General features: G+C 42.9%; 1 protein-coding gene across 1 annotated transcript in view; it reads right to left on the bottom strand.

Annotated features, from left to right (window-relative positions):
• Positions 1-15,498, bottom strand: part of LOC126299169 (uncharacterized) — a 514,148-nt gene that overhangs the window by 214,737 nt on the left and 283,913 nt on the right. The window contains exon 3 of the mRNA XM_049990930.1: positions 7,143-7,259. Within this exon, the coding sequence (XP_049846887.1) occupies positions 7,143-7,259 (117 nt within the window). The remainder of the gene's footprint in view (positions 1-7,142; positions 7,260-15,498) is intronic.

The following is a 15,498-nucleotide window of genomic DNA, read 5'->3' as shown; positions in this document are numbered from 1 at the left end:
AGGCACCTTTCCCGCCGTAATGTCGTTGAAATGGTTCTGTTTCATATCACATGTGTTACTTTTCCATGACAAACTGATCGAAGAGCATGAACAGAAAATGTGAAATTGGCACCTGTAACAGTTCTGCAGTATAAGTGTACGGAAACACTTTCAAAACTGTGTAATCCTGGCATAACCGTGCGTGAACAACTGGTGGCATTCCGAGGACGCTGTGCATTCAAACAATATATAGAGAGCAACCCCTCAAAATATGGGGTAAAAATATGAACATTGTGTGATAGTGTTACTTCTAATGTTTTGAAGGCACAAATCTATACATGAAAATTACCTGGATAAGAACTTGAGAAAAGTCAAGATATGAGGGTTTTTACGTATACAGACTGAAGCGGGAGTGAGAATTTGTACTGAGGTCAGAAATTGAACCAGGGTCTCCTGTTTACTAGGCAAGCCACTACGCCACCTTGGTACAACGATTCACACAACTGCATACCACTCTTGGACGCCTCCCCCGTCAATTCAAAGCCTCACTGCCGCCCCAGTCTACTTTACATTCCCCCATCGACACGGAAACAATTGTTGAGTCTCTCCATGTTCTTGAATGAGAATTCAGCAACGAACATAAATGGGGATCCAGCCTGAAACCCAGGTGCAGGTAATTATACAAATAAAATGACACAACTTCAGAGACTTTACTGGTCTCATATAGATACGATTTTTATGTGTATAGATTTAAGTGGCTAGTGAAAATTTGTACCGAGGCCGGGAGGGCGGCAGTGAGAATCTGGCTCGAGGATGGAGGTGTGCCGGAGTAATCCGTGCAGCGATGTGAAGAGATGTACCAAGATGACTTAGTGGCTTGGTAAGCAGGAGATCCGGATTCATTTCCCGGCCTTGGGACAAATTTTCATTCGACCCTTTCAGTCTATATACATAAAAATCATATCTTTATAACACTAATAAAGTCTCTGAGTCTCTGAAATTGTGTCATTTCATAGGTATGAGGGTGGTCAAGGATCTGACACGTGAGCTTAAAGGACAAAATGTCACCTGTGTCAATTTCTTCACATCGTATGCATTGGGCTAAGGACTTTACAAAAGACATCTTACAATGCTCGGGACAGTGAGAAAAAATAAGCATGAACTGCCTACTAATATATCAAACAAAGAAGATGATCATACTTCAAAGTATTTTTTACTATGGGTACTACAGTTGCCTCTTACATTCCAAGGAAAAATAAACAGGTCGTCCTGATAAGCACAATGCACAAAAATGAGGAGATAAGCAACAGAGAAGACATGAAACCAGAAATGATATTGGACTGCAATGCAAGTAAAGGATTAGCTGACACATTGTATCAGCTTACTGGCATGTACACTTGCAAAAGAAAATTCAACCGCTGGCCAATGATCATGATCACACCAAGCCCCAGTGCTGGCAATGAAAGCTGCAAACGTGCCAGATTTAAATTCTGTCCAGCAGGTTGTGACACCAAGACAAAAATGAAGTGTTCAAATTGTAACAAACATGTTTGTAACGCTCGCGTTGGACACTACTGGGGGCCGAACCGCACAATAACCTTGGGTTCGGTGTGGGGCGGCGGTGGGGCGGGTGGACTGCTGTGGCCTGTTGTGGGGTTGTTAACCACTGAGACTACGGCGGGACGAAGCCTCTCCGTCGTTTCTAGATCTCCAGTTTAAATACACAATACTTTATATCGTAATTTTTCAAATAACATTTGCTATTTTCAGTTTTTGCTGTTACTATTTAACTTATGACAGTACAAGGGTGAATGTGGAAGTGAGTGTATCATGTATACAGCATATGAATCTCGAAACTTGTTTATAATTAATGATGGATTAGCCATTGAACCATCTTGTATAATCGAACAGTGAGTCACATACATGGCATCATACGCTTAACGTAAAGTAACCAGTTTAGAGATTATCCATGCTGATACCATATCTCTCGACTTACATAATGCTGTGTTCGACTATGCTGTAGATTCAGCCGCAGCCCCAGTTCATCTAAAGTTCACTATCTGGCTGCACGACAGTTCGATCTAGCATCAGTTCAACCTCATCCCCGGTGAAGAGGGGGTGAAAGATGTGGTTCTCACTGAGGCGATACGATATGCGATACGACATGTTGCAATAAAAGTTGCACAATACAATGGTTATCCATGCGGCACTCGTTTCCCAGAGGATAGACACAGCAAGAAATAAGACACAGCAGGCGGCAATAGCCCCACGCGTGGCGCATTGATGCCAGCCTCATCATGGACAATATCTCAATATGTCAGATATTTACTCGAGGTTGGAAAGACTATGGCTCTCCAACCACCATTAAAAATAATTTCGAAGTGCTACATTTGGTATGCATAGTTGTATGTCCTCAAATGCACCAAACGTAAACTGGCCAGCGACTTCATTTTTTAGTGAAAATTTTCCAAAGTAAGAGCTGTGTTAGTGGCAACAGCGAAAAGAAAACCACATCATTACTTAGCTGTGATACCAGACTCTAAGTTGCAAAACAGTCATATCCTCTTTCCAGATAGTTTCCTCAAAATTGAATGAGGAATGTTGCATAACGGTGAACAAATACAAATCCCTAAACAGTGATTTCTAATTTTTTACGAGAAAAGTGGAAGTTTTACTTAAGGGGTAACTACAGAGCCAGATGTAGCATTGCTTCATTTACCTAAAAGAATGTTTTGAAGCACATTAGATACGTGGGGTAACCAGCCCTCCCCGTTGTGATAAGTGATATGACAGAAAATCGTATTGTAGTCCCAGTGTGAACCAGTATGTTTCTAAGCACACCACCAGTGTGGGTTGACTCTGTGTCTTATCGCGAGTTGCATCACGTATTGTATAGCACATCATATCTCTTCAGTGAGAACATTCCCTCACTCCAGACGTGTGACCTGCTTCCGCACCAGGGGTCGTGACTTGGGTTTTATAAGGTGTACCGGAGGATACGTCCCCCACTCTCTCATGGTACTGTACTGTTGACAACTCGCCTTGCCATGCTGAAGTATTATGATGAAATATGGATTACATACTGATACCTCTCTTTGCTGGACTTTGACCTGGACCCAACAGTTTCGAACGTCTTGTTCTGTGCTTCGCCAAATGTAATTAATCGATTGCATCTGTTTTTCGTGTAATAAAAGATGTAGCGTCCGTACAAACAAAAGGAAGAAAATACTGTTATAGGCGAACAGTTGAAACATCCGATAAACCACCGTTCTACTCCTACCGCCAAGAGAAAGATGTTTGACCATTATATCGCCAATGGCTTCACTAACATTTCACCACTTTCGTCCTACACATTCTAGATCAGCAACGCACGTTTTTTCTCGCTTCAGTTGAGCCACAACTTATGATTTACGACAGCCCGTACGCCTGCAGATGGATATCAGTGCTATGGTTATTAACTTCAGCATCTATAAGCAGATGGGATCTCCTTTGCTAGAGCAAGCGTCACTGAATCGGGTAGCCTGTGGGAATATTCACATTCTTATCAAAATTTAATTAGTGACTGAGGCTACATACAAGACAGTGAGATGCATACTTCATGTCCTTGAAGTCGACTGGATTGATGCTTCAAATTTTTTCGCACTCGACACTTTCGAAGCTTTTGACTGCACTGTCGAGGATTCAGTGAACGTTGCCTCTGCTTCAGTACCGTGTCGGCCATGTGGAAACCAGAGTGATAACTTCAAGGGACTGTTCTCCTCGGGAATGGGGTCTATGACTGATTACACGATCCATATCACTCTCAAGGAGTCAGCAGCGATACGTTGGTGCCAGGAACGAGCAATTTGATTTGCTTTAAAATCTGAGATAAAGGCATAACTAGGCCAACTAATCCACCGGTGCGTCCCGCAGTTGGGTTCTCATAGCAAGTGGGACGCGTCGTTTATTATCACCAAGAAATTCAACAGAAAATTGTGTTGTTGCTGCTATTTAAAGTTCGTAGTCACTATTTAGTCACACGGCAACATATACCCAATTCCCAAGGGAAAAGAGCTTTTTGGGAAACTAGCATGGATCGAGGGATTTTGGAAATCCAGCAGATAACTGTCTGCAAATTCCTTTCGACAATGACTGACAGACGTTGACGGCCATCAATGTTTAATTCATGCGTTATCAATATACGAAATTGTTTTTCGTGATAATCATTACGCTAGCATCGTTTCAACGATACCCAAATACTTCACTCAATCAATTCCTTTTTATGGTAACTACATAGCTGACAGAATTGCCTCATGGGTGTCTGAAAAGGATCACCAACGAAACATGAAAGAGGTATTTGTGAAACTAATTAGAGCTGGACTTCGTTGTAACCTAAAAAAGTGTATTTCGTATCAAGATGGATTATTTCGTCCATGTTTTGACCAGATCAAGCATCCGTCTGATTGCTAAGCATGTGGCACCGAATTCAAACTTACTGCTTCTGTCTGATCTGAAAAGACTCGAAGTTTTTCTGCAAAACATAAATTACAGTGCAAAGTTTATACCTCAGGCTGCTATCACTGCATATCCTCTCAATTAAGTACGCGAAAAAGGACCCTGTTTGTATGGACTCTAAAGTGCCAACACGCATTTGCACAGCTGAGAGTGAACCTTCAAGCAGCAGCTGAGTTTGCAAATTGTAGTCCTGGGTTCGTTTCACCCTTGACGCTGGGGCACTTCCCAGATGAAGAATCTGGCCTGTCTACGAGCCTACTAGTAAGCCATTAGCGCCGATGTTGGAGCTACGATTATAAAATGTGCCGCCTGCACAGAGCAGCAGTCGGCACCACCCCAGAACTTCAATCCTTGCCTACACCTAACCAATGGATCCATATGGACTTAGCAGTACCGTTTCTCCGTACCATAACGGTCGCTTATGCACTTTCAAATTACATGTATGCCCTTAATCTGCAGTCAAACACTACGGAAGCCACCATTTACGCATTGACGGAGCGTTTTTCAATAGGCTTCATGGCTACCAGTATGTCAGCAGATGACTCTCAGTTCACTTCTCAGTTATTACGGGAATGCTGACAGAGAAATGACATCGAGCATCTAAAGTCAACGCCATTCCACCAAGAGTCAAGTGCTGACCTTCAAATCGCAGATGTCCAAAGTCATGCAGAAATCCTAAACAAAACCGAAATTTACGCTTTGTAGTACCAAAAGATCGACTTTCATAGATGAGGAGAGTCCTCAAGTGGTCCCCTAAATTCACGAGTTGCGTACCATCCTTTGCCTCCTCACTCTGTAGCCGCACAGTGTCCAATAACATACCATCCATCAGCAGCACCCACACCTACTGGTGGGAGTCCTCATCTGGACCAAGTTTTACAGCCACAATCCTGGTCCAGTGCCCACCATCGTCCACAGCCATAATAGCTGATCAGTATTCATTACCATTATGGAAACTGGAAAACCCTACATGATGCACAACCAGCTACAGCCACAAAGATGTGGCACATGATTTATATCCACTGCTATTATGGCATCATTGGTCACCCTATCCATCACTAATAAGTTGTTCTTAATCCAGCAGTTTGGAATGACCCTGCATTGTCGAGTGAGCAGCGCTACCACATCGCCATCACCATAACTATTTTGTAATGACCACCAGCGAGAGATTACAACCACTGCGAAACCTCATCAGGAGATGCCCATATCTATATGGCCAGTGCTCCATGGGTCGCGGCTTCAGCGCCAAAGCTGCAGCGTACCAGCCAACGTTACCGTGGAGTCTCCACCGTTCCCGACAAGCCAGCTGGAAGTGATATCAGATCTGGCACTAGCACCAAGACAGCGTCCTCCAGCACTAGCTGACTTTCCCCCAAGACTTTCACTCCTCATAAGCCCCAGGAGACAGTGAGTTGATCCATGCATTGGCCACAGGTACCGCAGACATAAACGTTGCCATCATGTCTACCTTATCGTCACAGACTGTGCGCCCCAGAGCGGTATAACTTCTAGTCACTGACTGAAGCGGGGAGGAACAATGTATGTGACAGCGCAATAGACTCAAAAGCAGTGCCAGTTCGTCCACAACGCTGTAGACCAAATAGACACTACTAGATACCACGCCAGATCATTCAAAGCCCTGGCTACCATGCAATATTCAGCACGTGCTCACTCCTCCCAGCTACGGCATCCGAACCGCCCACACCAGGAGTGGTTGCTTGGCTATTACGAGTAGTATCGAACACACCATTCGCCACTCACAAGTGTGTACTTTGCTGCTGAATACTCGCCTTTCCGTGCCATGTTTTACCACGACATTTAGATTATGGATCTGGACCTCTCTTTCTTGGACTTCGACTTAGACACAACAGTTAAAGTCTTCTGTCTGCGTGAGCGATTGCATACCCGGCAGTAGTGTAGTAATTGGTTGTATGTGTTTTGTGTGTCTGATACAGTAAAAGCGGTAGCGTGTGATACTTCACGGAAGACATTCGACAATGCTAGGAGATCGTCGGAGTCTGGTCCAACTTCTATGTATTTCCTCCTATGGGAATACATATGTTGCTTGTGTACCATACCAATAGAAACATACGAGAAATTGATTTTTAGGGCCCTAGGAGCCTTTGTAATTGTACAAAAGACAACAGGGATATCCAAGAGAACACGGCAAATTATTTCACATCTTCAGTGCATGGGTTGAGACTGGCAATCATCAGTTAGAAGATTTACCATGAACATAACTCTATTATAAAGTCTAAGATGTTTATGTCAACAAGCCATTATATATTCAGAGCTGACAATTAGTTCTTTCTCTCAAAGTACTCAATTTGTTATAGTCTGTCAACGGTATGTATTTGACCCTAAAGGTTTATGACAGCGTGTAAGTCACATAAACAACACCCTCGGACTCCAGTAAACCTGTTGTTCCAAGTCACTGTGTCTAATTACGTACTTTCCCATCATATCTGTTAATGACCGAAAACAGCAACTTTTGTTAAAATATTCTGCTCTGCTGTTACTTATTACTAGTTTCAGACAACTATGATACAAAAAAAATCGTTTTATTTATTTAATATAGACATTTAATTGGCTCGTTTTTGCACTGTGTTGCCACACTGTGGATATGGCGGTACACAACTACCAGGATGCTTCTTGCTATGGCTACTTACTTGTAGTGTGCGCAGAGACTGTCGCGAGCAGCCGCTACGGTCATATCATTATGCTGGCTTCCCAGGATCATTTTGTATATGATGATTTTGCCGAAATTCTTCGAGATAGTGGTGTTACTGCAAAGAAGAGAGTGGCATTAGCAGTTTGAATTCGTGGCACATGTTATGTATTTCATCTACAGTTATTAATATATAAAAACTAAGACAATTTCATAGGCCATTTTTAACAACATCCATAAAACGTAGGACTTAGGATGAAGTGAATTAGTCAGAAATTAACCTACAGGTTAGATTTTAGTCCATTCATACGATAGGTGCCCTCTCACTGGCGAATAACTCAGTGGAGGTCCAGTTGTCTCCAATTAATTACCGCATGTTGGCAGTTAAATACCGCGAAAAAGTACTGCAATAGAGGCTATAGTTGGCTCCCTTTGACTGACATCTTGTAAGATTCTATTGACTGTCTCTTTAACCTTGCAGTATACCGTAGCACACTCACCACACAAAATTGATAAATATCGTAATTTCTGTTCTAAACATCGATATATTACCTTGGTTTTTAAATCGGTGTGAGATAGGTTTAGCAAGACAAGTTGCTCTATTGACACGAGATAGTCTTACTAACACAGTATTCGGAATCAGAGATTAAATGTATGCCTTTTTGCTTTCGAACGGACTACTTTACCCACGTATAATAGAGGAGCACCATTCATTTAAATGTTTAATCGATACCACTGAGTATGCCTGATGAACTGCTAAGAGAGGTAGAGCAGTTCTTGGTAGTTCCTAGCGTTCATCTTTAGACGAGTTGGTTGTACGAATAACCGTTGCCCTAAAAAAGGGGAAAAGCACTCCGAAGAGCGCGGTTTTGACGACAGGTCAAGAACATTTTGCAGTATGTTCTCTGTGTAATAATTCGTGTAAGGAGAAAAACAGATTGACAAAAATGATCTAGAAGCGGGTCGATCAGTACCGTTTCACACGATAAGACTCTCATTATGAAGAGTCTCATTAATCAACGCCTCAAGTTAACGAGCTTCTGGAGTAGGAGCTATTACGCACGCCCAGTATTATGTTTTTTAGTACCTGCACCCCCTACTCTGTATACGAAAACAAGGATGCTTCATTTTGTGATTGAAGTTATTTTGAAATTTTGGCGAGGAACTGGAACCTGTAGCGTGGTGTGGTAGTTCTGCAACTTGGAATGAGGTTGTAACAGAACAGTGAGGTTTGTCCACATCACTAGAGCACACCTGTTTTCTTTTTCAGACTTTTAGGTTGACCAGTGGCTGTAAAGTGCCTCATTTGTGTTACCCCCATTCGCGTTGCAATCATGAGCGTTCTACCGCGACGGTGAGAAAAGGTGGGCGTGTTCTTGCTGTGTATAGGATTCGGGCACTTGGATGCCTCATCCTTCAGTAATCACAACGCTTAATGCGTCTTTTCAGGTATGTGGTGTTACAGAGAATTTTTATGTAGTTCGTTTTCCTTTAATTATGCCGTGTGTGCAAGCAATAACATTCCCGCGAGGGCACTTTGTTTTGATCCGAACTGCCTGCCGACTCCTGAACTCTTTACTAACTGAAGTAATTATGAGTGTTAGTAATTAATGTACTGTCAGTTCCTTTTGGATCCGAATTGTGGCAAGTTAGTGACTTGAACCTTTTTCCCATGTGGTTTTCGGTGGGGTCTGAGCCTTACGCTCTTCCGGTATACATCTGATACTTGGACCTTAGAGCTTACCTAATAACGTGTTCGTTCATAATTACCCACCGCGTTTGGGAGTCTTTGTAATAGCCGAATTTTCTTCCTTCCTCATGACCATCACACGCGTGCACGATTTTTGCCGGCTCGCTTTTCTTCTGAACCTATGTTACCAATTTTTTCCACCTCCTTGTACGAATCTAGATTAACGAATATTTATGGTGAACTTTTATACCGCGGATTAACAAACGTTTAGGGTGAACTTCGATACCGCGACTTCCTAATTGTGTGAAATGCCTATTTCACTAGTGACTGCATGAAGCAGTTTAATAAACGAATAATACCTAATTTTTCATGCTGAATATGTCTATTGGCTGGCTAAGTTCGATCATTTCGCTTAATGTCCGATTTAACGTGGTTTTTAACCTCGGGCATACCCATGAGATGACGACACACTTTTTCTGCTTGGATCATTATCCTCATGTGGTTACATGGTGAAGAATCTTACTTTAAGGGTTCAATAACACTTAGGCAGTTTTTTGTTCTACTGATTTTTATTTGTATGGACTAGTTTTTATGTTAAAGAATAGATTTACAGAACAAAAAGTCAAAAAACCCGTTTGACAATTCAAAAGACAATACCAGAACTAAAGATCGTATGTAAGTGCGTTGAATCTTAGTCCAGAATGTTGGGTTCTTAAGAACACAAGCTCCTTGTAAACAATAGCCAGTAGTTATCTGAAGATGGACTAATAAGCCGAAAACTAGTTCATACAAATAAAAATCAGCAGAACATAAAACCGCCTAAGTGTTATTCAACGCTCAATACAGAATCTTTCTATCAAGAAGCGACCGAAGAATCCATAAATAAAATCTTACTTTGCTCTTTATTTTATACGTGAACAAGTTACTGAGTCATTCCTTGGTGTCGATCAGTTCTGTGTTTCGTATATGCTCCCAGCTTTCTCGCACCGTATGATACTGCTCCAGGCCGTAAGCACATAGGTAAATTTAGTGTGTGTTATTTCTTTTAGATCGCCAACGGCCTTGCCGCGGTGGTAAAACCGGTTCCCGCCATGTCAGCGAAGTTAAACACTTTCAGGCTGGCGTAGCATTTGGATATGTCATTGTCCGGGTCTGTTGAGTGCTGCTGGCAAGTGGGATGCACTCAGCCGTTTTGAGGCCAATTGAGGAGCTACTTGATTGAGAAGTAACGCCACCGGCCACGAAAACTGATAATGGCCAAGAGGGCGGTGTGCTGACTGCATGCCCCACCGTATCCGCATCCACCGACGCCTAAGGGCTGAGGATGATACGGCGGCCGGGCGGGACCATTGAGCGTTCAAGGCCTGTTTGGACAGTGTTTGTTTTTATTTTGGATAATGGACCATGTTTATAAATAATTCTCACGTATAGAGTAAGTGGTCAGCAAGTCAAACTTGCCGCTGCCTTTATTTTAGCTCTTCTGTCGTTTTACTTCTGTTTTAATCCCAGATATAACAACTTCGACGCTTCTCCGTTGTCTTAAGAAGTATCAGATAGAGTGACTCTGTGATTCAACGCAAGTGAGGTGGGAGTGAGTGAATGAGTGTCATTTTATTGGTTTCCTCCTCTCTTTCTAAGAACAGTTTGTCATTTTATCCAAATTCGTTTCTATTAATGTGTGTAAGAGCGCTGATAATCTTGTCGTTGAGCGTCCATAAGACCAAACACACACACACACACACACAGATAAGAGCCTTCTCATGCATAGGGACCACTTAAAATACTTTAGGGACGGAAATACCACTGTTTATAGGAAGTAGCCTGCACAAAGTGGGGCAGAAGGCAGATAACGAATGCAAGTAAGAAGTTACCTTCTACTTCATTAATGACAATATTTGATCGTCTTATGCAGGAGTGGGCAAAACTTCGGCTCGCCCTCCTTACCCAGGCTCCAGTGCCAAAGCGCTCAGCCTCGCTTCACGTTTTCCTTACCGCCACGCCTCACTGCCCGAGAGTGAAGAGGGGAAAGAATGAAAAGCAGTGAATGAGCCACTTTTAAATGGCATACAGCTATACTTGTCAACAAGTTTTCAGTATTAATTATTTTTGGCACTTTGAAGATATAATTTTTATCTGGTAAAAAACTGTCGTCATACGGACAGACGCAAACAATTTCACAGAGTTTTGCATTCAAGTTACCACGTAATCGTGACTCATATAGTTTTATAGTCGATAGAATGTCTTTCACAGAAATATGTCGATGGAAATTTAGTAGCACTTTCGCAACCTCATTATGGAGCCTTGGAAAATCTACCTGAGATAAGCAATGTAGACGTCATGGACAGTTCTAACGTAAAAATATTTGTAATTAAAACTAGAATTACCTTGCAGATCAGTCAGTTACATCTCCACATGTAAGGATCCCTTTCCACTAAAACGGCAAATGGTCACGAAAACAGGTGTAAGATTGACAGTGTCCTGGAAACGTTTATAAAACTAATTCATGTAACTCTTGTAAGGCCACAATCAATTCTTCAAATCTGGCGCTTTCTTTAACACCAGTGAGCTTAGGAAACTGAACTGCCGTTGTCAGAATGTGTCCCTTCTACAACGTGATTTTATTTTTAAATGCATCCCCATTTTATCAGAAAGAGGTTACCTGGCAATGTCTTACTTTGGAAAATGTGCACTCAAGTCCACTTAAAATGCAAAGTCTGCAATGGATACTGGATGTTCTAATTTTCTTTCCTGCCCCCCTATTTCCTTCATCAATTCAACAATAGCGAGACTGAAATCGAAAAATCGTTCCAGGCATGCCACTTGATATCACCAACGCACTTTGTGCTAATATATGAGGTCTCTATACTCTTCGTTTCGGGTTGCACTCAGCCTTGTGATGCCAACTGAGGAGCTTCTCGACCGAATAGTAGCGGCTCCGGTCAAAGAAACCGTCGTAACGACCGGGAGAGCGGAGTGCTGACCACACGCCCTTCCTATCCGCATCCTCAGCTGAGGATGACACGGCGGTCGGATGGTCCCGATGGGCCACTTGTGGCCTGATGACGGAGTGCTTTTTTTTATACTCTTCGTTCATTTTTTTTCTTCAAGTGCGCTATGCCTGCAGATTTAGCAACAAGTTCTTCTTGATGTACAGAACAATGAATCCCATTTGTTGACCGTTATATCTTTTTGCTCCTTCATTCTCATCTAGAAGTTTAAACACCTTCTGCATGGATCTATAATGTGGTTTCATAGCAAATAAGCAGTACCCGCAGCTCATGGGAAATGAGAAATCTCGTCCCTTTCTTCTGTCACTCCCATTCATTTTAAAGGATTGTGGCTACAGATCGCTAGACTCGCCCTTTTTTTGCAAACAACCACTGGATCTCCGAACGCTCTTCATACCACGACCGAATAGCGAAGGGTAAACACTCTCATATCACGAATCTGTCGAACTGAGAGAGCTATGCCGACTGCCAAACGCCATACCGCAATTCTACACTACTGGCCATTAAAATTGCTACACCACGAAAATGACGTGCTACAGACACGAAATTTAACCGACAGGAATAAGATGCTGTGATATGCAAATAAATAGCTTTTCAGAGCATTCACACAACGTTGGTGCCGGTGACGACATTTACCACGCACTGAGATGAGCAAAGTTTCCAACCGATTTCTCATACACCAACAGCAGTTGACCTACGTTGCCTGGTGAAACTTTGTTGTGATGCCTCGTGTAAGGAGTAGAAAAGCGTACGATCACGTTTCCGACTTTGATAAAGGTCGCATTGTAGCCTATCGCGATTGCGGTTTATCGTATCGCGACATTGCTGCTCGAGTTGGTCGAGATCCAATGACTGTTAGCAGAATATGGAATCGGTGGGTTCGGGAGGGTAATAGGGAATGCAGTGCTGGATCCCAACGGCCTCGTATCACTAGCAGTCGAGATTACAAGCACCTTATCCGCATGGCTGTAACGGATCGTGCAGCCACGTCTCGATCCCTGTGTCAACAGATGGAGACGTTTGCAAGACAACAACCACCTGCACGAACAGTTCGACGACGTTTGCAGCAGCATGGAGTATCAGCTCGGAGACCATGGCTGCGGTTACCCTTGACGCTGCATTACAGACAGAAGCACCTGCGATGGTGTACTCAACGACGAACCTGGGTGCACGAATGGCAAAACGTCATTATCCGGATGAATCCAGGTTCTGTTCACAGTATCATGATGGTCGCATCCGTGTTTGGCGACATCGCGGTGAACGCACATTGGAAGCGTGTGTTCGTCATAACCATACTGGCGTATCGACCGGCGTGATGGTATGAGGTGCCATTGGTTACACATCTCGGTCACCTCTTGTTCGCATTGACGGCCCTTTGAACAGTGGACGTTACATTTCATATGTGTTACGACCCGTGGCTCTACCCTTCATTCGATCCCTGCAAAACCCTAAATTTCAGCACGATAATGCACGACTGCATGTTGCAATTCCTGTACGGGTCTTTCTGGATGCAGAAAATGTTCGACTGCTGCTCTGGAGAGCACATTCTGCAGATCTCTCACCAACTGAAAACGTCTGGTCAATACTGGCTGAGCAACTGTCTCGTTACAATACCCCAGTCACTACTCTTGATGAACTGTGGTATCGTGTTGAAGCTGCGTGGGCAACTGTACCTGTTCACGCCCAGGCGTATCAAGGCCGTTATTACGGCAAAAATGGCTATGAGCACTTATGGACTTAACTTCTCAGATCATCGGTCCCCTAGAACTTAAAACTACTTAAACCTGACTAACCTAAGGACATCACAAACATCCATGCCCAAGTCAGGATTCGAACCTGCGACCGTAGCGGTCGCGCGGTTCCAGACTTTAGCGCCTAGAGCCGCTTGGCTACTCCGGCCGGTGCCGTTAATAACGGCCATGGGTGGTTCTTCTGTGTACTGATTTCTCAGGAACTATGCACCCAAATTGTGTGAAAATGTAATCACATTTCAGTTATAATATAATATACGTACGTGACGTTTGGCACGCCGTGGCCGGCCCTGGTTTTGTGCATAAAAATTAAGAATGACAGCAGAGGAGTTATTCTGATATTAAGCCTTTTAGTTTTTCTGTAATATGGAATTTTTAATCTAGCGCATTGAATATTATGCATATCTTATTGCCTTTACCTCATGCTCTACTGTCAGCGACAACATTCCATACACCTTACATTAGCAAGATATTCTAATTCTGTACCGCAACGTAGTAAGTTCAGAGAACTGATTGAGCAGCCTATAAATTATTATTGGTGACTACTAAGAGAAAAACGGTGCCTTTTATCAGGGGCTTTATAATCTTTCTGTTTCAAAGTGAATGTGCGGCAGAATGTCACATCAGCAGAGAGTGAGTCCAGTTTCAGCTAATGTCTCATTGGTACTTGTAGATGGTACAGCTATTTTTATCTCCACATCTTTCTTTAAAGACTCTTAAAACCTAATGAATAAAGATAAGACTTTAATGCCCCCTAGAATTCGGAAATTGGAAACAGTTTCGGACTGGAGAATAATGTGGCAGCTCAAAAGAACCTTATCGGCATTCACCTTACGCCATTTAGGAAAATGAAGGAAATTCTTAAATCTACATGGCTAGACAGGAATCTAAACTACTGCTCTCGCGTGTACGAGTCGAGCAAGTTATCATTACGCCCCCTCGCTCGGTTTCTATTAACAGAGCTGCTGGGCAAAATGGGTACATTAATGCCACAAAAGGTTTTGCAACATGTTCAAAGTATTTTAATTATTACCTGCTCCTGCTGACCCTCTCTCCACGACTTTAGAACAATTTACTTCTGTTTGTCTTTTTACGTCTCTCACCGGTCTGTTTCTTCTTCTGATAAGAATTTCCCACTGAAATGTTTCCTCACTTGTTCTTTCCAGAGACTCTCTATTACGTACTTAATCTCTTCAACAAATTTTCTTTATCGTCCATGTACCACCACAGTTTAACTGTCTATAAATGCTCTTCGACAGCTTTTCCATTGTCGACGTTTTCCTGTGTTGTGGAAGTACACTTCTAAACTTCTCTCCCTGATTCTCGTCGATATCAGACATTAGAATATCTTTATTGATGAACAGTGAAGTGAGTTCTTATGGGTACAAGGCACGTGTATTGTTGAACAAGGGCAACAACGAAATCAGCTAAGGTATCGTTGAAGGAGCCACTTCAGCACCAGTATGAAATGACGAGGTTTATGGGAAACCTAACTTACGGTGGCAAGATAGAGCTTTAAGAACTTGTTGCTACTGAATATGAACTCAGCACATTCACAGTTTTACCACCTATAGTTTAGGTGCAGAAAGCTTCTTTCAACCCCAACTGACTCAGCTGTGTCCCTTGCTGAGATCGTTTAATGTAAGCTGGCGAGGTAAACAGCAATTCTACTCATGCATCGCCCTAATTTTAAAGTTTCGCTTGTCAGTATTTTAACCATACTCTTGACAGAATCTCGAAATTATTACCCCCGGGCCAGCCGTAGTGGCCGAGAGGTTCTAGACGCTTCAGTCTGGAACCGTGCTACCGCTTCGGTCGCAGGTTCGAATCCTGCCTCGGGCATGGATATGTGTGATGTCCTTAGGTTAGTTAGGTTTAAATAGTTCTAAGTTCTAGAGGACTGATGAC

Source organism: Schistocerca gregaria, chromosome X (genome assembly GCF_023897955.1).
Source record: "Schistocerca gregaria isolate iqSchGreg1 chromosome X, iqSchGreg1.2, whole genome shotgun sequence".
Lineage (NCBI taxonomy): Eukaryota > Metazoa > Arthropoda > Insecta > Orthoptera > Acrididae > Schistocerca > Schistocerca gregaria.
The sequence above is the reverse complement of the archived record's forward strand: the minus strand, read 5'-3'. Positions and strand labels throughout refer to the sequence as shown.